The sequence below is a fragment of the Marmota monax genome, unplaced genomic scaffold (genome assembly GCF_021218885.2).
Source record: "Marmota monax isolate L192 unplaced genomic scaffold, Marmota_monax_Labrador192_F-V1.1 WCK01_AAM20220418_F8-fsc00007, whole genome shotgun sequence".
In the NCBI taxonomy this organism is placed as follows: domain Eukaryota; kingdom Metazoa; phylum Chordata; class Mammalia; order Rodentia; family Sciuridae; genus Marmota; species Marmota monax.
In genome coordinates, this window is record NW_026692781.1 from 13,202,081 (window position 1) to 13,229,666 (window position 27,586).

Consider the following 27,586-nt stretch of genomic DNA (forward strand, 5'->3'; position numbering starts at 1 on the left):
TATATCAAAGAAGACATTTGGCATTTGTTTTTTAGGGATTGGCTAGCTTCACTTAGCATAATCTGCTCTAATGCCATCCATTTCCCTGCAAATTCTATGATTTTGTCATTTTTTAATGCAGAGTAATACTCCATTGTGTATAAATGCCACATTTTTTTTATCCATTCGTCTACTGAAGGGCATCTAGGTTGGTTCCACAGTCTTGCTATTGTGAATTGTGCTGCTATGAACATCGATGTAGCAGTGTCCCTGTAGCATGCTCTTTTTAGGTCTTTAGGGAATAGACCAAGAAGGGGAATAGGTGGGTCAAGAAAGGAAGGAAGGAAGGAAGGAAGGAAGGGGGGAGGGAGGGAGGGGAGAGAAGGAGGGAGAGAGGAGAGAGAGGGAGGGAAAGAGAAAAGAAAAAAAGTACAAGAGTTCCAGTGGAATGATAGAAAGGTTCTGGAGATGGACAGAGGTGAAGATTGCAAACGATATAAATGTACTGAATGTGTACTGAATGGTGTACTTAAAATTGTTAAAATGTTTGTTTTGCTTTGTTTGGTACTGGGGACTGAACCCAGGGGGACTTTATCATTGAACTACAACCCCAGTCCTTTTTATTTTTTGTTTTGACACAGGGTGTTGCTATGTTACAGAGGCTGGTCTGGAACTTGTGATCCTCCTGCCTCAGCCTCCTGAGGAAAATGATAAATTTTATCTTATTTTCTTAAAAAAAAAAAAAAAAGAATGAGAGTATTATCAATTCTACCTCAATTTTATCTTATAATTAGATAGACTATACATGCTGTCATCTAACCAGTAAAATCTGCCAAAGTCATCAGGTACAATGCTGCAGAAGGACAGAAAGAACTCACATATCATAGGAGTTATTATAGGAAATTGAACAGGCAAGTAACTATTTCACAGATAAGAAGGATATGTGAAGAAATATTAAAGTTAGCAATGAGAGAGGACTACCTATGGTCAATGGAAAACACTAGAGAAGAGATGGGAGAGAGGTCACCTGGAAGGAAAAAATACAATGATGGGCAAAAAAGGTTTCAATATAATGATGGCTAGGTGTTTATGACCATTACAACTGGTACTAAATCTTTGTTATTCTTAATGCTAAAGGGTAAAACATACCAACACTCAAAACAAAGTTACACTTTCAAAAGTATATAAACCATACATACAAACATAGGCTGAACTACAATAGCCTAAATTATTCAAATCAACACCAAGCAAAATAATTTTTAATAAAACACCTATATTAAATTTGGGCTTTGTTGTTGCTGGTTTTTTCTCAGTGTACCACAGACTTCAAATTTCTTTAGAATTACTTTGGAGCAATGTTTTTTTCCAGCTTTCTATTTTCTAAGTAGGAGCCAGATCCACCCCCTATGTATCATTTAATGGCTAGTGCTGAATTGACCCTTAGAGTTGGCATGTTTGATGGCAAATTAACTAGCTTTTGAAATCACTGTCATCTCTTTAGGACATCAGGCTTTTAATTAGTGCCTAGTACTTATTTACTTGGAAAGATATCCTAGCTGAATCTCTTCAATGTCTAAGTGAAAACATTGAGATACAAGAAGCTTTAACACTTCTGTTTTAAAATGCAATCTATGATATCAGACCAAGGCAGATAGATAGAAATTGTTTTATTTATCCTCCAAGATACAGGTATTTAGCCACTCTTAATTCATACACCATAAGATCAAACTAGACACAGCATCTCTGAGTGGATGCCTAGGTTTAGACAGGATGAGAAAGGATCCCTTACTCCAGGCTCATAGCTTTAGTTTCTTAACTACTCTGCATCTTCTCAGAGTACTTCCTGCATGTGCCTAGCCACAAACTGCAGACCTCACTGCCTGTGTGGAATACTCACTCTCCATGGAGCTGACTCTTAAACAAAATTCAGGCCTCTGGGTTCAGCTTTTACTCTCTCCCCTCACTACATACCTTTGTCTCTTTTCCTTGGGATGTAGTTTCCCACTCAAATATCAGGGGAATATCCTTTCTACTACAATCCAGCAGCACAGGCCATCTTCCCTCAAACTACTGGCACACATTCTTCCACTAAGTTATAATAGTCAAGCAGGGAGTTTTGGGTGGGGGGCGGGGGGATCTGGCTCCTACTTAGAAAATAGAAAGCTGGAAAGAATATTGCTCCAAAGTAATCCTGGAGAAATCTGAAGTCTGTGGTACACTGAGGAAAAAACAGCAACAACAAAGCCCAAAGCCAGCTCAACTCTTTGCTAGAATAACTCAACATTTTCCCTGTACTGCTTGGCAAAAGACAAGATGGGCACATGTGCAGATATAAATACTAATTACCTCAGTCTTCACTGTCTTAGACAAGATGTCTAATCTTCAATGAAAAATAAGAAAAAAAAAATCCCACTGTCAAGAACCAAAGTAAATTACATAACCAGAGTAAAAATACCCAGATATTAGAAGTATCAAGTAGAGAATTTAAGTTAACTGTGATACAGAGTGTAAGATAACATTCAAGAACAGATGAGAAATTTCAACAAAGAGATAGAAACTAGATCAGTCCCTTGGTATCTATGCAAGATTGATTTCTGGAAACCTCCCTACAGATAATGAAATTCACAGATGCTCTAGTCTTTTAAAACAATGGCAGTCCATTTCCATATAACCTATTTATATCCTCTTGTGTACTTCAAATCAACTCTCCATTACTCATGATAAGTGATAAAATGTAAATGCTATGTAAATAGCTGTTAATACTGTATTATTTAGGGAACTAATGACATAGAAAAACTCCATGATCAGTACAGAAGCAATTTTTTTAAAGTATTTTCAATCAGTGTGTGGCTGAATCCATGAATGCAAACTCTTGTATATGGAGGTCCGGCTGTAAAAGAAGAGTCAAACAGAAATGCTACAAACCAAACACATGGTAACAGAGATGAAGAAACTTGACAAGATTCTCATCAACAAACTCAACACAATCAAGGCAAAAGTGAACTTGAATATGAATCCACAGAAACACCCAAATTCAATACAAAGAGAAAAACAATATAAAAAAATATATATATATATAAATATATATATAAATATATATATATATATATATAAATATATATATAAAAAAAGAGAAAGACAATATAAAATGCTGAGGATATTTCCAGTAGTATGTAACTGAAATTTCAGAAGAAACAAAAAACGAGCATGGGATAAAGAAAATATTTTGAAAAGAAAGTAACTGATAATTTTCCAAAGTGGCAGACATCAAAGCCAGAGATTCAAGAAGTACAGAGAATACCAAATAGAATGAATACCAAATAAAACACATTTAGACATAATGAAATAAAACTGCTAAAAATTAAAATCAAATCAAAATCCTGAGGGTAGCCAAAGGGAGGAAAAGACACATGAACACAGAGGATCAAAGCTACACACAATGGCAGGCTTCTTGTCAGAAATGATGAACACAAGAAGGCAAAGACAGTCAGAAAGCACTTTTAAGTATATCTAAAGTGCTGGAAGGGGCTGGGGACCCTATGAGACAAAATGCTACCCCCACTGAAAATAGCTTTCAAAACCGAAATACACTACCCAGGAGGCTGAGGCAGGGGGTTCTGAGCTTGAAGCAGGAGGATGCGGGGCAATTTAATGGGACCCTATCTCAACAACAACAAAACTGAAATACAAATAAACCTTTTTCTTTGGGCAAACAAAAGCTAAGAAAATTCAACCCCAACCAACTTGCACTGCAAGATATGTTACAAACACTACATGCAGAAGGAATGTGACAACAGACAAAGAGGTAAATCTCCAAAAAGAAATGAAGCATACCAGAAATAGCATAAAGATTAATACGAAACATTCTTAAAGATTTAAATGCTGCAAAACGATTAACATATTGTCTATATCAAGAGTCACAACGTATTGTGTTTAAACCACAGTAAAAGTAAAATGTAGGATGACCCTGGAGGGAAGATACACTGAAGGTATTTCCACTATGTGGTAAGTTAACAATGGTTAATTAAAGAGACAGATTGTAAACCCTAAGATATATTTATTACATTTTAGTATATATAAAGATGGATATTGTAAACCATTAAAAAAATTAAGAGTTATTATTAGGAGATAAGATATAACCATAAAAAACATTCAATTCAAAGGATATAAAAACAAAAAAAATCACATTTAAGAAAATTATATAAAATTTAGCAACACAGACTATCCATATCAAAAACTATATAAATAATCATATGTAAATAATCATACACACTAATGAAAAGAGAGAGATTGTCAAACTGAATATAAAAGCAAAGCCAAACTATATGGCACCTACAAGAAATTAACTTTAAGTATAAAGAAACAGGTAAGACAAAATGATCCTGAATCTTTATGTGCTGAACAATAAAGTTTCGAAATATGCAAAGTAAAATGTAACAGAAATGAAAGGAGAAATAAATCCACAATTATAATTGGAGACTGCAACATTCCTATTTCAATAATTGAAAGAACAGATGGGTAGAAAATTACCAAGGATACAGAAGAGCTGAATGACACCATGGGTCACCTTGACAGCACACTCCACCCAACAGCATCAGAATACATACTCTTTTTTTTTTTTTTTTTTTCAATAATTTTATTGTTTACGCAGTCAAGAAACCTGTGCTCTAGGGCTATAGTTTCTGATCATGGACAGTGTGCTAATGTGGTGTGCACAGCTCTGACTCCAGCAGAAGTGTTTTTTTTTACAATCTTATAAGTAATTCATATAAGCAATGAATAAAACCAGTTATGTTGCAGTTTTACAATAATGTGGTGACAATAACCAGTCAATTTAAAATATAAGATCAAAACTTTAAGCACAGGGGCACTCCTTCTAAATGATTTAGTTGGGTTGTAAATTGTTACTCAGGTCTTGCTTCTTTTTAAAAATGAACTCTCAACAACTTTTCAGTAAGAGATATCATTCTTGACTTCACAGTTGTATTATCAGTTGTTATGTTTTTTTCTTCCTACACACATATTGACAAATTATCAACTGTTGATCACTCTTGAAGGAACTCCATTTCAGGGCTGCTGTGATACCTTAATCCTCAGATAGTGTGCTCTATCAGACACAATGGTTTTCTTTTTTTTTTAATTTTATTTATTTATTTATTTTATTGGTTGTTCAAAACATTACAAAGCTCTTGACATATCATATTTCATACATTAGATTCAAGTGGGTTATGAACTCCCAACAATGGTTTTCTTTATTAGGTCCTACTTCAAAGTTTTCTATTTTTAAAAATCTGTTTTCATATTTCCTTTCAAGCCAAATGGTAATAGATAGAATCCATTAAATTGGTAATAATGTTTTATTACCTACTTCTAATATGATAAAGCCTCATGTTAAATATCACAGAACTAAATGCTAAATATAGGTGACAGAGTCCTATTTTATATAACAAAGTATGTTGATTCTTTTCTAAAATTTTCCCTTGACTTCACAGAATGAAGTCTTTTTCTCCTCAAAGTACTCTCTGTACCCCCAATCTTGTGACAACAGCTTTCACATGGCTTTGAATCAAAAGAATAAGTTTTCAAAAGGGTAGGACCCCAAGAGGTACATTTCCAGTCTTCAGAGACTACCTGGACATGAGAGTCTCCAACTGAGATGGAAAATAACTCTGTGCATCTTACCCTGGAAGAATACATACTCTTGAAAACACACAGAAACTCACCAGGACGGACCATACAGTGGGTGAAAAAACAAACCTGAACAAATTTAAAATGACTGAAATCATAACACAGATTCTCTGGTCATAGCTCACATAAACACTGACTGAAAATGGCTCACAGATCTAAATTTAAATTCTAAACTAAACAACAGCTAGGAGAAAAATATGGGAGAAAAATCTTTGTGACCTTGAGTTAGGCAAAGATTTCTCAGCTGTAACACCAAAATCAGATATGATTCATAAAACAAAAACTGGGCAAATAGACTATTTACAGAATAAAAAGACTAACAATAGACTGGGATGTAATATTTGTACAGTATGTACCTGATAAATTATTTCTACCCAAATTACATCAAGATCTCTCAAAATTCAGAAACAAGAAAACAAAGGGCTTTATTGGGGAGTAGGTGGCAAAACATTTGAAAGACATTATATGATACTGTGATATAAAAAATATTTATTTGCTTTTCATCCTGGTTCAGTTCTTGGCACAGAGCTCCTGGAACCTTTGCAATTTCCCAAGTGATAGGAGAATCTTTTGTTATATTTGGTCTTAATCCTCAGTTCCTGACATTTGTTATCTGATTACATCTTATCTCCATTACTATCTTATCTCTTAAATTTTTTAATGGTTGTACTAGAGTTTACAATATACATCTGTAATTAATCAGTCTTTAGTATGTTATTGTATATTATACTTCAAGTACTACTTATACAAAGAACTCAAAAAATTAGACAATAAGAGAACAAACAACCCAATCAACAAATGGGCCAAGGACCTGAACAGACACTTCTCACAGGAGGACATACAATCAATCAACAAGTACATGAAAAAATGCTCACCATCTCTAGCAGTCAGAGAAATGCAAATCAAAACCACCCTAAGATACCATCTCACTCCAGTAAGATTGGCAGCCATTATGAAGTCAAACAACAACAAGTGCTGGCGAGGATGTGGTGAAAAGGGTACACTTGTACATTGCTGGTGGGACTGCAAACTGGTGCGGCCAATTTGGAAAGCAGTATGGAAATTCCTGGGAAAGCTGGGAATGGAACCACCATTTGACCCAGCTATTGCCCTTCTGGGACTATTCCCTGAAGACCTTAAAAGAGCGTACTATAGGGATACTGCTACATCAATGTTCATACAGCACAATTCACAATAGCTAGACTGTGGAACCAACCTAGATGCCCTTCAATGGATGAATGGATTAAAAAATGTGGCATTTATACACAATGGAGTATTACTCAGCACTAAGAAATGACAAAATCATGGCATTTGCAGGGAAATGGATGGCATTAGAGCAGATTATGCTAAGTGAAGCTAGCCAATCCCTAAAAAACAAATGCCAAATGTCTTCTTTGATATAAGGAGAGCAACTAAGAACACAGCAGGGAGGAAGAGCATGAGAAAAAGATTAACATTAAACAGGGACGAGAGGTGGGAGGGAAAGGGAGAGAGAAGGGAAATTGCATGGAAATGGAAGGAGACCCTCAATGTTATACAAAATTACATATAAGAGGATGTGAGGGGAAAGGGAAAAAAAAACAAGGGAGAGAAATGAATTACAGTAAATGGGGTAGAGAGAGAAGATGGGAGGGGAGGGGAGGGGGGATAGTAGAGGATAGGAAAGGCAGCAGAATACAACAGTCACTAGTATGGCAATATGTAAAAATGTGGATGTGTAACTGATGTGATTCTGCAATCTGTATATGGGGTAAAAATGGGAGTTCATAACCCACACTTGAATCAAATGTATGAAATATGATATGCCAAGAGCTTTGTAATGTTTTGAACAACCAATAATAATAAAAGAAAGAAAGAAAGAAGGAAAGAAAGAAAGCAGCACTTTAGCTAGTGCAGAAACATAAAATAATAATAATAATAATTATAGTATATTATTTGAAGTAGTACTTGCAGTGTAGAGAAAGAACCTTAAAACGGTGTATCTTCATTTCTCTAAGAGCTTCTAAGACCCTTGGCATCTCTAGAATGATTGTTCTTTTATATGCAAATGAGATGATGGGTGGCTGGAGGGGGGGCCCGCCTGGCTCAGGGGTTACTCCAGTTGAACTGGGCTGACTGGGCTGCACAAAATAACCACACAAGAGACACAAATACCTTTTTCTTTGGGGTTGCTGTGATGGCTCCTCTGACCTTAAGGGTCCGCAGGAAGAGAGACAGTGAGAGCACTGGCTGACCCCTTTTATTGAGGAGAAGCTATTCAAATGAGGCAAGGGGTCAGGTTTCAGGGGGCTGAGTCTATCTTCATGATGTCCACTGTCAGCAGGTTGACTGACACCTGGGTAGGCCACACCGAAGGGCACAGTAAGAGAAGGGGACACACACAAGGCACTTCCATGGAAGATTCTATCCTAAACAGGGTAAGGGGTTATATTACAAAGGAACAGGTGAGCAGAGCTTCACCCATGGGGCTGTAGCAAGACACACCCATGCATGAGACACCGACCCTTAAACCCAAGAAGAGTGGGTAACTGAGCGCCTCAGCACGCAGCCGGGCAGTGTGACCCAGTCACGTGCAAGGTTGGTCTCCCACAGGGGCCTCTTCAAGGCTTCAAGATGAGGGCAAGTGACCAAAAAGATAAATGTGACTAGAGAGTTTGAACTTTCAGTCCCATCCTCCTACCTCTCAGGAAGGAAGAAAGGCTAGAGATTGAGTTACCCACTGGTAGCCAAGAATATCATCAATCGTGTCTTCTTAATGAAGCCTCCAGAAAAAGTCCTAAAATTCAGGGTTCAGAGAGCTAGGTTGTTCAGCACATCCATATGCTGAGGGGCTGGGACACTCCAACCCCTTTTAGGGACTATGGCTCCTATGCTCAGGATACTTCTAGGTCTCACTCCATGATATCCTTTCTAACAAAATACAAAATTTAAGTAAAGTGCTTCCTTCTGAGAAGTGTCTGTGAGACCTTATGGCAAATTACTGAGCCTTAAAGGAATTGTGTGAACCCCTAATTTGTAGTCAAATCGAACAAAATGTTGGGTACCCTGGGTATTCAAAACTTGGAACCGGCAACTGAAATGGGGGCAGTTTAGGAACTGAGGCCTTTACTTTTGGGTCTTGCTAGCTGAGGTTGTATCAAAACTGAAAATAAACGACAGGACACCAGATGATGCCCAGAGAGAGAGAATTGGCGGGTGTGGAAAAGAAAATAAATGAACAAATAGCCACACATCTGTTGTCAGAAGTGTTATGAGTAAAGACAGTTTTTCTTTATCATCAAAGAAGGAACATGGATGGCAAATAAGCACTTGAAAAGATCCTAACACCATTAGTCATTAGAAAAATGTAATGAAGGCCACAAAAGAGAAATATCTACACGTGCATTTAAATAGCTATTATTTAAAACAAAGGGGGAAAAAACAACCCTCTGATAATACCCAACACTGACAAGGATACAACTGGAACTTTCACACTTTGCTGGTGGTGGTGAAAAATCATATAGCAACTTACACTGCTATTGGCAATTTCTTATAAACAGATACTTAATATATGACCCCATAATCCTACTTCTAGGTATTTTATCCCTCAAAATAAAAATCTATGTTCACCAAAAAATAACAACAACAACAACAAAAACACCCTACAAATGAATGTTCATAATGACTTTACTTGTAATCAAGAAAAACTGAAAATAGCCCCAAGTGTCTCTCAGCTGGGAACCAATCAACAAGCGGACACATCTATGTCATGCAACACTGGTCAGCAATAAGAGAAACACATGAAACAATAGGAGTGAATCTTAAATGCTATGTGAAAGAAGCCATATTTAAAATGCTACCTGCTATATTATTCCTCTTATATGACCTTCTGGAAAATGCAGGGCTGTTGGGACATAAAGCATATCAATGGCTGATGGGGGCTGTAGATGGAGAAGCTGACTACGGAACACAGGGACTTCTGGGAATGCTGAGACATTTCCTGATTTCTTGATTGTGGCAGTAGTTTTGAAACTATTATATTTTCTGTTTGTTCAGAAAGCTCAGACTTATACCCTCAAATGAATATACTACACATAAACTATAGCTGCATTTTTTTAAGTGAAAGGGGGGAAAAAATCAACATTTTCAAGAATCTTCTAGCTATCTCATTTAAGAATAAACTAGGCTTTCTTAAGTCTTTCTAATATACATTGGCCACCTTTCCTCTCTACCAAAAATATGCTGATATTGATTTCCATGAAAATAAAAATGACTATTATATTACAGCAAGGTCCAAAATGAAACTTTACTATCAAATTCTTATAAGCATTCCCAGTGTCTATATTCTACAGAATGGGTTAGACATTGTTTTTCCAGAGATAGACTTTGGTATCAATCAACTCTTTACTAAAAAACTGGAAATTCAACAGGCTGTAAAAGAAAAACATGACAAAATTGTCTAAATTTATATTCCATCTTAGGGCTTCTTTCTTATTTTTAATAAGATGTATTTTCATAAAAGAAAAGTGAGAGAGAAAGAGAATAGCGTCAATAAGACAAGATGGATACTGTGTTCATCCATCAAAACTAAGTAAGAATTGGGCACAGAGGTGCACACTTGGAATCCCTACTACACAAGAGGCTGAGGCAGGAGGATCACAAGTTCAAGGACAGCCTCAGCATCTAAGAAACTTAGGGGAGACCATGTCTCAAAATAAAACATAAAAGGGGCTAGGGATATAGCTCAGTGGTAAATTGCCCTGGGTTCAATTGCCAGTATCCAAAAAAAAAAAAAAAGAAAGAAAAAGAAAACAACCCAACAAACTAAGCAAGATATTAAAAAATAATTAGATACATCATAGAAAGTACACTTTAATTTCAACTCCAAATGTCTAGAATTTTCTCATAGTTGTTTACTCTGGGTAATGCAATGAAAATTTTTTAAATTAAAAGGTTCTACTTTTTCAAAGAAGTTAATATAAATAAAAATAAAAAGGCTTTTGCAAAAGTCTTTGACAATGAATCAGAATTCATTTAACAACTATACACTAATTGTAGTATTACTTAGGTACTATTTGAGCATTGCTTAGTAACCAACAGGAACAAACTAAAACTAAGAGATATAATACACTTTTTTTTAAAAAAAATATATTTACCTCAAAGCCAAGTCTATCCTTTTCTTTCCAAAAACAAAAATGTGTCACTTTCTTATCCCAAAATTCATCTGGCTTCACAACACAAACAAGGGACACCTCAGCTGGAACAACATTCTGTAAAATACAGAAAAATAAATGTAAATTACACATGTAAAATGAGTAAATTACTAAACTTTCAAATTACTAGATAATCATGAATATGCTAAGAGACTTTGAAAAAGAATTAAAATAATAAAGTAGAAGTAATACTCCAAACTTTAAAACATAAATGGCAATGCAAACAGGAAAGACAAGTTAGCCAGAAAAGATTTCAAACAATATTAAACAGATAGTAAATTTTTTTGTGTATGTCTTCTTCAATCTCTCTACTAGGAATATGCTTAAATTGCAAGACTTAATTTTTAGCTGAGAAATTATTTAAATGGTCTTTCTGTTATATGAAAAAAGCATTTCTAATACTACCATCCTGAAGAATTTCTTCATAAGATATAAATGAATTTTCTCACAAAATAAATTGTCTTATCAGTCAATACAGAGAAAAGGTTGAGATTCTACATGATTATTACTTGAAGAAGACGACAAAGAACTAACTAAGCTTTGATGGAATTCAATTTCACATTCACTAGATAGGGTTATTCTTTATTACCTCAAGAATGGAAATTAACATTTATTGACCTAAATATTGCACACATATTTTATCAGGAAGTCCTGTATAACCTAACTTTAAAATACATCTTAAACCATTCCTACCAACTGTAATGCCAATATCCCCAAACCAGTCGGCTTCTGAAATATCCTACTAACAGACCTTACTTCTTGACATTCTGTCATTCTCAAAATAGAAATTCAAATCCCTTTCCAGGGCCACTGAGGTCCTCCCAGCTTAGTCTCTGTTGATTTCTGGGTTACTCCTCTATAACAGCCGTACCTTCTCCTGGAATATAGGCCTGTCTCCACCTTAGGACTTTCCCTGAGACTTTAGATCATGCTGCTGGTAAATAATCCTTGGCAAGCATAAAGCCAAGGGCTGGTGCTCAGGCTGCACCAATTTCTAGTTTTAAGTTATTTACAATTCTTGGACCTCAATTGACCTTTGAAGATAAAGAACCTGCTCTGCAACATTGTGAAGCTAAAATTAAATGAGATAATTTATACAGAAGCTTAACACAGCACCTGAACCAAATTAAGCATTGAAACTGTTAACTAAAAACTAAAAATAACACTTTGTTCCCACCCCTCAAATACCTTTTTCCCAATTATCCTAAATACATGATAAAACATTGAGACTCTTTCTACTTGGTTATCACTTAAACTTTTAAATTATATTTCTTTCACAAAACCTTAAAGCAACTACCAATTATTTCTCCAATTCACTTAGAATTCTTGATTTTTCTTTCAATATCACTGGTATTCACCTAACTCAATGTTCACTATCCTAGGTTACTGGCAAATTATATTTTCCCCAAACTGGCCTGGTTATCAACTTCCTTCACTGAATTTGCTTCATTTTTGAGCTATCACTAAGTCACAATCCCTTCCAGAAATCATTTTTCATTTGTTCTCATTAAATTAGATAATATCTGTTATTTAACTCAAAGTTTACCATCTCCAGAGCCCTTTTAAGGAAGGCCAGATCCATGAGAACAATCTACCTTCTTCAATCCCTCAGATGTTTTATTTTTCCATTTCATATTACCATATTTTCAATCTACTATAGTAAGATACCTACTACATGCCAGAGTTAGCAGAAATATTCTGTGAGGAACACAGTTAATATAAAACACAAGACTACAGTCAGTTCTCAAGCAATTCATAACTTAAAGTTAATTTTGACCTGTTGAAGTCCCTGAGGACACAGCTGTTAAGTAAATTTCTTCTGGGCTATGAGTGACTACTAAGATCATCATGAATCCTGAAGGCTTTGGAGGAAAAGGGGGGCCAGAATGGAAATACATACCAGAGTCACTGAGAGACCTCTTCAGGCTAAACTTACCCAGGCTTGCTTCCAACTGTGGCACAAGCTGGGAGCACAGGGGCATGATGAGATCAGCAGCCTACCTGCCAGCTCCCTGGAATTCTCCTGGTGCTCACCTGCACACCCGAGAGCCATGACTGCCTTGTTTAAATGACTTGAACGTGACATATTATCTTCACGTATTTACAAATGTGTACTATGGGGCTGAGATTTACTTTACTCATAAATTCAAACATATAAAAATTGAATTCCAACAATCCAATAGTGACATACACATTTTCAGAGTTCGGTCACTGCCAAGAAGTCTGAGCATGGTCCAATAAATTGAATACATTTGTCATTTTCATCATGATTTGTTGTGTATAAAATAAAAAGATTTTCTGATAAACAAACAAAAAAATGACTCACCTGTAGCATTAAGACGACTGTTTTCACCACATTCCACTGTGATTTTCTTCCATCCACTATCACAGTAAATCCTCTAGCCTTACATTTTTCACTGAAATGAAACAAAATTATAACGTATTAAAATGAGCTCTGGATTTTATTCTTCATAATTCTAAATAAAGAAGGTAAAAAATTTTAATAATATAGGGGATTGAATTTACCTTACTTGATTTGGCCTTCATTATCAATAAACAAAATTCTTCACAATTTTCAGAAGCAATTTTTTTTAATTCCAGGAAAGTTAATTTACAAGTTAATGTTGAAAGAAAATTACTCTAAAATCCTGAAAAGTTAATGTCTTAAAAAGTGATGAAATCAAAGCAACATTCAAGCAGTCTCACTAGCTCTCAATTTTTTCATTTGTACAATGGAATCCTGGCAAAGTAGGCAACTACGGATTGTCAAGTGCTTATGTACTTCTTGTCTCTCCTTCCTAATGAAATATAAGATTTGCAAAGTAATAGTTTAAAACAGGAAGAAAATAAGAATGTCATTAAACCTTGGAACCTGGCTTGTTGGTATTCTTTTGGGGAAATTTAATATGATGAAATAGAATTTGCTATACAAAATAATTCAAAGCTTGAATACACCAAATCTGGTCCATCTCTGCTCTTTCTCATTCAGCTACCTGACAAATAAAATACTTAATTGTGGAAAAATAGGTTGAACATGTGCCTCCTCTCTCTCTCTTCCTTTTTTTTTTTTTGTACCAGGGATTGAACCCAGGGCATTCTACCACTAAGACACATTCCCAGCCCTCTTTATTTTGAGACAGGGTTTCACTGGGTTGCTTGGAGCTTCACTAATTTGCTAAGGCTGGCCTCAAACATACAATCCTTCTCTGCCTCAACCTCCCAAGTTGCTGGAATCATAGACATGCCACCGCTCCCGGCATGTTACTGCTATATATTATATCCAATTATTCAAATATGTAGTCTACCCTCATATAGCACAACTTCTGTATGGAAAAACTCCATCCAAAAGACAAAATTACATAACCACTACTACTACTACTTTACTTATCAACTTTATGCAAGCATCAATTGCCTTTACTCCAATACAGAGAAAGAACCTGCAACCTTGCTTAGCAGAGAAGAACTGGAGAGTGAAAGCTGTCCCCACCAAAAGTTCTCTCAATCACCTATACTGTAGAAAAGGTAAACAGCAGACCTTTTTCTAGAATTTAAATCCAACATTCTGGGAGAGTTCACTGGTCCTCCCCATTCCCTCCAAGCATTTATGTGAGTCCCAAGAGGGTCCTTGGAGAAACAAGTCCAGCTGTACTGAGAAACAGTAAGACCTCAAAAATGCTGCTAAAAACTCAGAGGGAGAATAGGCTCTTCTGTAGGTAGAGAGAGAAGCCGAGCTTCCAAAGTAGAGAGAAGTGCTTGAGGAGGCAAAATGAAGTCTTCACATAAAAATTTGCACATAAATGCTCAGAGTAGCATGATTTATGATAGTCAAAAAGCAGAAACAATCCAAATGTCTAATAACTGATAAACGGGGGGAATACAATAAAATTGTATTCGTTCATAAGAAAGAAGGACTGATACGACAATCTATCTACAGCATAGATATACCTTGAAAACATGCCAAGTAAAAGAAACCAGATGAAAAAGGCCACATGTTGTGAGATTCCACTTAAATGAAATGTGTATAACAGGCAAATCCACAGAGATAGAAGGTAGATTAGTGACTGACAGAAGCCAAAGTGGAGAGTGATTGCAAATGTGTAAAAAATTCTCTGGACAGAGGAAAATAAGCTGGAATTAGTGTGATAGTTGCACAATCCTGTGATTATTATACTAAAATCTACTGAATTGTATATTTTATGAAAAGGGTGATTTTCATATATGAATTAAATCTCAACTTAAAGAAAATTTAAGTACTCAATTTTTGAACTGGCATTACAAAATAAAGTATCTACCAGGTGTTCTTGGAGACAAAAAAGGTGACACAACACACTGATTAGTGGATTAGCAACAGCATATAATGACTTGAGGAGGGAAGCGAACCCCACACCAAATTACTATGTTCAGGCTCAGGCAAGGAGGAAATTCCTGGAGTTCCCCCAACAACTAGGTATCTAGAAAGACCACCATGCCTGGGCTGAGATACAAGCCCCAGAATGATCATCCTAGACAGGGCGGCTGGCTGCTGAGTTGTCTCTGGAGAGGTAGCAACAACTCAGGGCCTCCCCCAACGCACTACCACAGAGCTGGCCAGCACAGGGCCTTTCCACCAAAAATGTGCCAGTCCCAGAATTTGATAGTTTCTTGTCATCAGCCTCTACATCTCTGAGAAGCAAGTTACACAACCATTTTGTTAAATGTTTTACAAAACATTTTAAGCCTGAAAGCAAACTATAAATTAATCTGTACATTAAAACTAAGTAATGAAGCTTGCAAATACCATCTGTAGTGATCTTGAATAAAACACATAAATTTATCTTTTAACATACTATAAATACCTTTAATCATAATTTTCTCACATTTTACTAAGTTAACAGATAATGAAAATACACAAAATCCAAAGATATTATTTCAAAATTGCAAGATGAAGTCGTCTTTCAAATTTTTGAAAGGAAATTGTTTGTTGCTGACTTCATTCCTTCAAGTGGAGTGATGGTTTAAACATTTAACAACATATTTAATTTAGAAGCATGTTATGCCTTTAAAAAAGGCATGTTGCAGAACCTTAATAAATTATTACATTACTACTAGCGTGTTTATAACTTTTACAGTAGTAAAAGAAAAAACACCTAGGACCCTGCCTCCTCATGCCTACTCCAGTGGAGCCTCTCAAAAGGTGACATGGCCAAGTTTAAAACAGCTCTGTAAAAGAAGTGAGGCTCCTTAATAAGCTCACTCACTTCTGATGAAGAAAGGGATGGTTGAGAGACTCCCTGGGCTCAGTATCCTACTGCACTCCACTAATTTCTTCAGCTACAAACGAGAGCACCTTCTCGTACATTCACAGAATTCCGCTTCTGCCCACATAACAGCACTAACTTCACTTATGCTTTTATTATAATTACTTGCTTTCAACTCATCTTCATTAGGTAACATGCTTCCAGAGAAAAGAATAATGTCTTAGTAATACTTGAGCAACTTCTAACATGGTGCTTTAACTTTAGAGAGCCTTTAAATTTTTTTCAGATGATGTGTGTTACACAACTTCTGAGTCTGACCTCTTCCTTCTCATTCAGAGCTGAAGCTCTGACTGTGGCCCACATGAGCCTCCATGACTGACTCCAGCCTTTCCTTCTGACCACAGGCCAGCATTCTGCTTCTCTCTCATACTACTCCAGCCACATTCGCCTCCGAGCTGTTTCCACAACATACTAGACTTGCTCCTGCCTCAGAGCCTTTGCATACTCTGCTCCCTCTGTTTTGTTTTTGTTTTGGGTGCTAGGGATTAAACCCAGGAGCACTTTACCCCTGGGCTACATCCCCAGTGGTAAAGTTCTTTTTTTATTTTTTGAGACAGGGTCTTGCTAAGTTGCTGAAGTCCTCAACAGATTGCTGAGGCTGCCCTCAAACTTGGGATTCTCCTGCCTCAGTCTCCTGAGTCAGTGGAATTACAGGTGTATGCCACCACCCCCAGCCTTCTCCCTCAGTCTTAAATGGTCTTTCATCAGATACATGTAGAGCCCCTCACTTCAATCAGCTCTAGTAAAATGTTATCTTTGTAAACTATCACCACATACCCCCTGTACTCTATCAGTCTCCTGATTATGATTTGCTTTCATAACTCAGGAGTGTCAAACACTCTGTGCCTGTGTGTATTATGTCTGTCTGACCTACAGGATGTGCTGACTATGGGGTCTGCTTTGTTCACCCACTACCTCAGCACCTAGAACGAGGAAAAGCTCCCAGTAGGCTCTCATGTATTTACTGAGTGACAAGATTTATGTCCTTAATGTCTCTGTGATTTTCTGCACATCATTAAACCTCTTTATTCTGATGTTTCTTTTTTAATTTATTTACTCTAATTTGTGATATACAACAGCAGGATGTAATTCAATTCATAGAACACATATAGAGCACAATTTTTCATGTCTCTGGTTGTACACACCATTTATGTCTTCATAAATGTACCTAGGGTAATGATATCCATCTCATTCTACTGTCTTTCTTACACCTTTACCCCCTCCTTTGCACTCCCTCCCCTTTGCCCTATCTAAAGTTCTTCCATTCCTCCCATGCCCCCACCCCATCCCCACTATGTATTAGTATCCTCATATAAGAGAAGATATTGGGCATTTGTATTTTGGGGATTAGCTTACTACACTGAGCACGATATTCTCCAACTCCATCCATTTACCTGTAAATGCCATGCTTTTATTCTCTTTTAATGCTGAGTAATATTCCACTGTGTATATATACCACAGTTTCTTTATCCATTCATCCATTGAAGGGCATCTAGGTTGGTTCCACAGTTTAGCTATTGTGAATTGTGCTGCTATAAGCATTGATGTGGCTATGTCACTATAGAATGCTGTTTTTAAGTCCTTTGGGAATAAACCGAGGAATGGGATAGCTGGGTCAAATGGTGGTTCCATTCCAAGTTTTCCAAGGAATCACCAAATCTTACATGAAGTCTGGTTTGGAAATTCAGATGAAAAGCAAAAACTATTTATAGTTTAGATTACTTTTGAAAAATGCCTGAGGAAGGATTAGAGACCTGCGTACTTGTTTGGACAAACTTGCTGGGTTTTCCTCCAGCATCGAGGCTGAGATTCAGAAGACAACAGGTGACTTGTGATGGTAGGTTGATAGGATATGGTGTTGGGGTGCTGCTCAGCCCATGATAGCCAGGAGGCACATGCTCAGGCACTTGCTCCCTCTTCCTCCAGGTAGTCATTCAGTTGTCATCAACCCATAAGGTCAGAGTCCTCATGCCAAAAGCCCCACCTTTGAATATTGCTGCATTGGTAATCAAGCCTTAACCGTTGAGTCTTTTTTTTTTTTTTTTTTTTGGTCTTTTTGGCTACTAGGGATTGAACTCAGGGGTACTCAACCACTGAGCCACATCCCCAGTTCTGTTTTGTACTTTATTTACAGACAGCATCTCACTGAGTTGCTCAGCACCTCACTTTTGCTGAGGCTGGCTTCGAACTCATGAGCCTCCTGTCTCAGCCTCCCGAGCCACTGGGATTACAAGTGAACCCTTGAGCCTTGGGGGGGGGGGGGTACTTCATATCCAAACCCTAACACTGAGCATCTCACATTTGTTGGGATAACTAAACAAACACATAGAAGTTTGAGTTGAGTATTTGTTTGAGTTTGTCTTACCAAATTTTTTTAGAACTAAATTCAGAATAGGCCCCACAATGGATGATGATTGGAGGCCAGATACAGAAAGATTGTCCCACAATTAAGGAAGTGTAATGGGTAGTATTTCCTCATTTAATTCTTATAACTCCCTATAAGACAAACACTATCATCCTCATTCCCATGCCACATTTGAGGGAACTGAGGCCCAGAGGGACAAGCAGCTTAGGTGGCTCCACCAAAAGCATGTGGCCCACAGGGCCAGTGATGGAGTCTGAACCCAGCGGTCCAGCTCCATGCCTGTGCTTCTCAACAGCATTTATACTGTATAATAGTCATCTGAAGTACAAAGAGGTTTTGGATGAGTGTCAGGAATCATAGATTCTAGACCCAGCTCTACTACTAACTGGCTGTGTGATCCTGGACAAGTAACCCTGACCTCTAAGTTTCAATCCCCTCAACCATAAAATAAGGAAGGTGGTTCTGACGTTCTCCAAATTCCCTGAAAGAGTTAACCTTCTACAAACCCATCTATGAGTACTTTTACCATAATCTGTGAGCTGTAACTCTAGCAAATCTCAGTTACCTAAAAAAGAAATTTGTTACCTAATGGTGAACAATATAAATCAAACATCAGCAGTCCAAAGGACTATAAGGTTATTCAATATGAACACACAACTTTGGGGCCTGATAATTTCCTCTCCAGAAAGTGAAAAAAAAATTAAATTTTTAATTTAAGTCTTCTCCAATACAGAAAAAAAATAATCAGCAATATAATCACTAAACTATTGAAATTTTTTCCCAGATATAGTTTTAACCTGTACTCTTAAAGATGGTTTTAAATAAAATAAGTTATTATGTCAATAAAATGCAGATACAGGATAAGAAAAAAGAGAATTGTCTACTGTGACTAAAACATTTTAAATTCACCATCTAGAGCTTAAGGGCATATATATAGATTGGTTTCTTTTTCTGCCTCTAGATTTCACTCACACAAACCTGTGATCACTGTCATGCTTCACTGCTGAGTCTTGCAAATCTAGCTGCATATTAGAATTATATGGGAAGCTTAAAGGATTAAAGAAAAATTCTACTGAGCATACCTTCCAAATGCAATTGGGTCAGAATCTCTGGAAGCGGACCTGAGGCATCAGAATTTTTTTTAAAATATCCCCAAATGATTCTATCATGTGGTCAACACTTTAGTCCCCCAAATATCAACTGTCAGAGAGGAAGTTTGGAGGGTTTGTTTTTGTTTTTGCTGTTGAAGTGATGGGTATACTCAAGCAAATAGGAAGGTGTAAGTTTTGTCTTCACTGAAGAATTGACATTTAAAAGTTCAAAGACCTATGGATTCATACATGAACTTTTTTGAACATTATTTTCTAAAAACAAAAATATTTTGAAAATTCCTAGTAGCCTTCACTCAATATATTATAATCCTATAGTTTCATTTATATCCATACAGTAAAACAGTGACCTAAATAAAAGATGACATCCACTAAATTAACTTCTTCATTTCTGCTAATGTTCCAAGGGGCATAATGACTCTTAATTGTTTAAACACTGGTAGTACATACATTTTAGAACTCTGTATATAGTAAGTGCATGAAAAGCATAAAGTAAGTATTTAATTGCTGTGTGGTCATAACTTACTGATTCTACTGTTTAAATGTAATTTCATTGCTAATTAAAGCAAGTAAGATAGCAAATTATACTTCAACAATAGCAGGAACCAATTGTAAATGAATAAAAACATTGAGATATAAGAAAAGACACCTTTACAGTCACCTTGGAATGCTGAGCAGGTAGTCCAAAGTGACACTCAGCTCATCCATATTTGTTTGTTCAAGGCATAATGGAATTGTCAGAATGAGGCCACTTCGTCGGTCCTTTCCTCCTATAAAGAAAAAAAAAAGATACAAATGTAACATATAATAAGCCAGGTGCAGTGGCACACCCCTATAATCCCATGGACTTGAGAGGCTGAGGTAGGAGGATTCCAAGTTTGAGGCCAGTCTCAGCAACTTAAATGAGGCCTAAGTAACTTAGTGACATGGTGTCTCAAAATATAAAAAGGGCTGGGGATGAGCTCAGTGAAAAAGCGCTCCTGAGTTCAATCTCTAGTACCAAAAAAGAAAAAAGAATAAATCTAAGACATGATAGGTATTAAGGCATCTAATAAATAATACATAATACATATCTAAATCCAATGTTATCAAAACAATTACAAGGTTAAGACATAATTTTAAAAATATCTAATGACTATTTGTAGTTTATAAATGTTTATACTAATCTAGCAAGATTATAGAAATTTAGAAAAAAATAAGAGAAAAAATTCACTCATGAACTCTTCATCCAAACATAGTAGTTATCATCTTAATTTTCTTCCATTTAGTCTGTTTCTTAATGTAATCAATCATCCAACACCTACTGTGTGCCTAGCACAATAAGCATTTACAAGTAAAATAAAATAAATTTCCACCTAGGAAGAAAAGTTTTATGTCCTAAGAAATAACTGGATGAAATATGACCATTTATATGCTAGGGTATGTTATACAAAATACATTAAAACATTATAAAAAGGGATTTAGAAAATGATAAAAGCTGTGATATATGTGAAAAGTTTCACAAAAATGCTAAGACATTTTTAAAAGGAGTTGAATTTATAAATTCAGTCAAGAGAGCGTTCTGTGATAAGGAATGATCTGAGTTGGTTCACCAAGGTCATAGAGGCCTATGTTGTTGATAAGACCATGAAGAGGAAGCCCCATCCAGCAGAGAAGGAGGTTGGGACCTGGGCTCCTAAGGCCTGGGGGCCAAGGCATGAGGCACACACACTCCTTGCATGTCCAAGATCCCTTTAGTGTGCCCTATGCATTAAAATGTAACTTTTAAACTTTTTTATTCACACACAGCTTTTCTGAAAGTTCCCCACAGGCTTGACTTTCATACTGGAACATGTCTCCCCACCCAGCTGACAATTATAGCAGAGTTAAAAGCTTAAAAACCAGCGAATCCTGAGGAGTATGATTCTATATCAGCTTTAGAAATCTATCACCAAGAACTGAAAGGTGTAAAGTAAAAAAAAAAAAGTTTGCATCAGAGACATGACATGCTACTGTAAGTGGTCTTCTGTCCTTCATTAGGGTGACGGTACGAATTATTAATAGTGAACCAATTGCTTGTTTTTATTTAAAATACAGATTTCAGGGCTGGGGATGTGGCTCAAGCGGTAGCGCGCTTGCCTGGCATGCGTGGGGCGCTGGGTTGGATCCTCAGCACCACATAAAAATAAAATAAAGATGTTGTTCTCTCTCTCTCTCTTTAAAAAAAAAAATAAGGAGACAATAATACTAATAGACTTCAATTTCTTATTTCATCTTCCATCATTCATACTAGGTAAACATGCCAATTTATAAGATATTTTGAAAAAAGACATTAGTATTATCAAGGTATTATAACAGGACCTCGTGAGATTAAGAAGGGAAAAGCAGATAATACCATCCAAATGACCCCAAATAGGGTCCATTGTACCCATTATATTTGTGTGGCAGGTTGGGGAGATGAAGGTTGGGGGTCACTGGAGACGGAACCCAGGAGCATTCTGTCTCTTGTCTCTCTACTGCAGCCCTTTGCCTCTGCCTCCCCAGGCTAGGATTATTGTACCTGGCCACAGTGCCTGTTCTGAAGTAGGAATGATTTACTCAATGATCCAAATTCCAGAAAATCAACACTCAACACACCACACCGCTGCTCTCAGGCTAGCAAAATATCTCACAGCTTCTCTTTTACTTGTTTTAGGTGATACAGATTAGTGTTAATAAGCTAAAATAAAGTTAAGCCAGTACAACCCAATTCCAAACAGTTAAAAGTGAAAGCAGAGCCATGCATGGTGGCCCATGCCTGTAATCCCAGCGGATCAGGAAGCTGAGGCAGGAGGACCTCAAGTTCAAAGGCAGCCTTAGCAATAGTGAAGTGCTTAGCAACTCAGTGAGACCTTGTCTCTAAATAAAATACAAAATAGGGCTGGGGATGTGTGGCTCAGCGGTCAAGTTCAATCCACAGTACCAAAAATAAAGAGAGAAAAAAAGCAGCGCAACTGATAATTCTATAACTGCTCTAGTGTACTACAACATTCTCACACATGGAAACAAAAGCCAAGGAACAGGATTTCACAAAGACTAACTACTCTAGATTTCAGAAACAATTATTTAGATGCCACCTATTCAATTATTTTTTTTAAGAGAGAGAGAGAGAGAGAGAGAATTTTTTAATATTTATTTTTTAGTTTTCGGCAGACACATCTTTGTTTGTATGTGGTGCTGAGGATCGAACCCGGGCCGCACGCATGCCACACAAGCGCGCTACCGCTTGAGCCACATCCCCAGCCCTCAATTATTAATTATAAGATTTTTATTTAAGAAGTAAGAAATTTGGCATCTACCTTGTAGAGGTCATTTTAATTAAATTACAGAAGAGAATAAAAATTGCCCTGCCAGGAACCAGCCCTGACAGTCCACTCACATAGCTCTTCACTCTCATTAAGACATACCATTTTAAAATCTTTCACAGAAAAACAAAATGACTTCTGTCAAACTTATCAAAGAAAGGAAGTTTATGTAAACTTATATATCAAACATTTCCAATTTTAAGAAAACATACCTGAAAGGAAGGCTAGTTTTTTCTTCAGAATGGGTAATATTACTGAGGCCTCCATTTCACTCCAGGAAACGTCCTCACTTCTGAAAACACAAAAAGTCAAATGTCAACCACAAAATAACAACCATTCTATGAAATATGTATTTATGATGGTTTATCCCAGGACTTCTGAGAACTACCAATATTTTGAAGCAGATAAGCTCCCAAGCACTGTAGATTGATCAGTTAGCAGTGCTCTGGGTGTCTACCCAGTAAATACCAAGAGCACTGCCCAGCTGTAACAGTCAAGGTATCTCTAGACTTGGTCAATGTCCTCCGGTGGGTAAAATCACAGCTGGGTGAGAATAACCAACTGACTGAATGATTTTTCAGAGCAGTACACCTGGGCTAACATAGTCCCAGTACACAGAGGTAACTCAGTAAATTATTTGTTGAATAATTTGTTGAATAATGTGTTGAATGAATGAATGAATCAATCAATCAATCAGGCAGGCAGGCAGGCAGTCAATCTTCTATTGCATTCTTTATTAATTATACAGTTTAATTCAAATATCTGATTCCTTCTCTTCCAATATTAAATAGCATTTCTGATTTCTTGAATTTTGTCTACCCTATAATACAGACAATGCATTTTAATTTCCATCCATCTCAAGATACTTCCTAATACACTACTTTAGTTTTTGTCCCCACTACTGCCTCCATATTTCTATGGTTTCCAGTTTAAAATTCTCCAGAGGGGGGAAAATAACTCATTTCTTAATAACAAAATCACTGTTTTGTGCCAAATCACAATAGACTGTTCTACCTCTGGTTTTCTGGAGTCTACTTAGTCACAGGCAGAAGTTATGCTAAGGATAAAAAAGGAGTATCCACACGGCAAGGGCCGCGGCCAGCGAGTGCTCCTTAAATGGGGCCTTTGGCATGGCAGGCATTCAGAGGTCTGGCCAGCCCCACATACTCCTAAAACAGAATTGTAGGAGAGCAGGATCTTTTAAAAAAAAAAAAAGAAAGAAAGAAAAGAAAAACAAGAAAACCAGAGGCTCAATTACATTGTCCTTCTCCACGTAGCCTCATGCCTGAGAGCTCTCTGCAGCACATTTTCCATCCCTCCCTCCCACGTCATCTCACTCCCACCAGCCATCACAACACAGGGCAGTTCCTTGGAGTGCTCCATGAAATTTTATTGCATTTAGTAAAAGTATATTCTCTTGAAAACAATTTTCCAGTGGAGTGGAAAATGACTCTTTATACGAAAGAATTTTATTTATTCAGCAAACACCTGCTAGGAACCTCATCCCATTCCAGGCACTGTGCTACCTACCAGATGGAACTAAATGCTCAAGTCCCAGCCCTGCCCTACAAAAAAAAGTATAGGTTTGTTTTGTTTTTTTTCAATCTTGCATAGTAAAAGAAAAACAAAAAAGGATCTCATCTAAACAATGGTCAGACACTGGCCAATTAAAACTAATTAAGCCAGTATATTATTCTACAACTTTTGTATATTTAATAATAAAAAAACACTATTTGCACTTGTCTACACAGAGAACAAGCTGTCAAACTAAATGATATGTTCTTTTAAAGTTTTCTTCCTTAAATATTTGTTTGCAATTTTTGTTCATTCATTTCTCTTCCACATTGGCCCAGTTAATAGACAAGCAGTAGAAAATAGGAAGAAAAGCTCACAATTCACATCTTCATCCAAACCCAGTAAGCACTTCATGTTTCTGGATCAGTGTTATAACTCAATGAGTTATTGAGCTATACAAGAATCCAGAAAGTTTGAATTCATCTCTTGGTTCCCTTGCCCTGTGACCAGCCTGTTGGGGACCTGATTTGAAGTCTGCTAATGATAATAATGATTGTGATACTTAACATTTTCCAAATGTGTACTATAAACTATGCACTGATCTAAATGATTACTTTGTATTAACTTATTTAATGTTCACAATATTTCTGAGGTAAATATTATTATTATTGCCATTTCACAAAAGAGTCAACAGGGGCTCAGACAAGTTAAATGTTGCCCCAATTTCACATGGTTAATAAATGAGATTGTTGGGATTCACACCCAGGCAATCTGGTTCCAGTAAAATAGCTTTCATATCACACTGTCAGCTTCCCAATAAAACAGCTCTGAAAATATCCACTGACATCTGGCCAATTAAGCAAGATGAAGCTCTAGATTATGTGCAGAATAAATATACCTAGAGCATATGTGGCATAATAAAAAATATCCCTGGCTCCTAGCACAGGACCCCTAAAACCCTTGGAATTTCCTGAGTGATAAGTGACTTTTGTCCTTTCTAATGTGCCCTTCCTCTCACACCTGAGTTTGTACTAATAAAGTGACAGGCTGGGTCCTCTACAACCTTAGGATGAGGCTGGTTGCTAAAATACAAACTTTGATTGAAAGCTTAGAACTTCAACCCTACTAACCCCAAGGAGAGAGGAGCTGGAGACTGAGTCAATCATCAGTGATTTAATCAATCATACCTACATGATGAAGTCTCCATAAAAACGCCTAAGCCAGGGGTTCAGAGAGCTTCCAGGTGGGCGCACACAGAGAGGTGATGGAGGGTAGCACACAGGAGCGGGCAGAGGAGCTCTATGCCTTCCTCCAATACCTTGCCCAACAGATCTCTACTATTTGGCTGTTCACATATGGAATCCTTTACAATGATAAATACACAGTTTTCCTAAGGTCTATGAGCACTTTAGTGAATTAGCAAACCTGGAGAGAAAGGGTGTCGTGAAAACCCCTGATCTACAGCCAAGTCAGACAGAAGTGTGGCAACCTGGGAACCCGATATTTGTGACTAGCATCTGAAGTGAGGGCAATCTTATGAGATTAAGCCTTTAAACTCTTTTAGAGTTTGACAACAGCACTGGTGCTTAGTGCCAGAACTGAACTGAATTATAAGACACCCAGTGGGTACCTAGATAGTTGGAAAATTGGCTGATATGAGTCAAAACCCCATATATTTGCTGTCAGAAATTTGTCAGTAAAAACAGTTACATACACACACACAGCCATGTCACTGCCTCCACTCATGCTAAGGTGCCAACACTTTTGCTCACCTGTACTTTTATACCATCAGTGCAAAAGTCAACACAGTAAAAAAGACAAATAATGACCTAAGAATTATCATGAAAAACATTTTTTCAGGGAGTCCATAAACCTTATGGACTCCCTGAAAGCTAGAAACAAGAAAACTGCCAATCCAGCTGTCAAGAGGCAGCTTAAATTCCCACAGTGAATTTAAGCCTAGGGAAGTACCATACATAGCCAGCAGCAAACTGGCTTCCTAACTGGATGTGTCTATCTGGCTATGAGCACAAATTCTCAACCACCTTTAAATCCCTGCTATTTTTTGAGCCTATTTCTCTATCCTTCTCATCAGGTCTATAAATTGTACAACACCCTTGCAGCAAATCTTTTTCTGCATAAGTTAGCTAGAGTAGGTTTCTCTTTTTTACTCTTCAAGTCAATGGAAAAATCTGGAATAGAAAGCAAAACTACAATCTGGAGCTTAGAACACCATGTCTCAGCTCACTTCATGCTTCTTTTGGAAAAATCTAATGCCATTCATTTTCAATGAAAAGATACATCAATACATGGAGGTTTTAACCCTTGCCACCATAAAACCCGATTAAATAGCACCCAAGAGATTAAAACACTGGGAATCCCTAATACCCCACAAGGTATAAGAAACAATAGCTGCAGGTGATCTTGGAGTAAAAATCTTCATATTAAGAGTTTGCAAGTCAGGTTATTGATTATATGCCAAGAAATGCCAAAGTTTAATTCCCAGCATTGAATTCTTCCTATACTCATATTGGAAAAGAGAGATGACTTCAGCCTCTCAGTCTGGATTCACTTTGGAAACTGACATCCTCAAGCTACCCCATTTTTCCATCACTGTCTCCTAAGAGACAGGTATTTGTGAATTCTCCTTTAAAGAACCACCTCAACATGGTAAAATACTCTGCTATTGTTATTAATACAAAAGCTTTATTGTTTCTTTTAGAACATATTGAAAGTGATGAAGAAGTAAAGTAATGAGAAATAAAGGTTTGGAGATGTATTGATCAAAATCAAAATAATAAATGGAAAAAAATGTGAAGCACTCAAGAGAAAGAGACAGATGCAGCTACTCTTTGTATCCTCCTCCTTTCTAGAGTCTTCTATCAATCTCTTTCAATGTTGTCACTAAAGAGATGGTAATGAAAAATAATGACTACTATTCATTCAAATTAAATTTAGTTTTTCAAGTTATTTGTTTTAGATTTTCAAGTCTTCATCACAATCATTTAAAAAAAAGAATTCGCTTCTCTCTGGTTATGTTAATAACTTGTAAAATAGCTAAAATTGACACAACACAAAAATAAAGGAAAAATCCTGCAAAATACAACCAGGTACCACC

General features: G+C 36.8%; 1 protein-coding gene across 3 annotated transcripts in view; it reads right to left on the minus strand.

Moving 5' to 3' along the window:
* Window positions 1-27,586, minus strand: part of Sestd1 (SEC14 and spectrin domain containing 1) — a 129,230-nt gene that overhangs the window by 60,934 nt on the left and 40,710 nt on the right. For all 3 annotated transcript variants that reach the window (XM_046447411.2, XM_046447410.2, XM_046447413.2), the window contains exons 2-5: window positions 23,166-23,245; window positions 20,292-20,400; window positions 13,186-13,276; window positions 10,803-10,916 (exon numbers count right to left, since the gene is read on the minus strand). In XM_046447411.2, coding sequence (XP_046303367.1) covers window positions 10,803-10,916; window positions 13,186-13,276; window positions 20,292-20,400; window positions 23,166-23,220 — 369 coding nt within the window. In that variant the 5' untranslated portion in view covers window positions 23,221-23,245. The remainder of the gene's footprint in view (window positions 1-10,802; window positions 10,917-13,185; window positions 13,277-20,291; window positions 20,401-23,165; window positions 23,246-27,586) is intronic.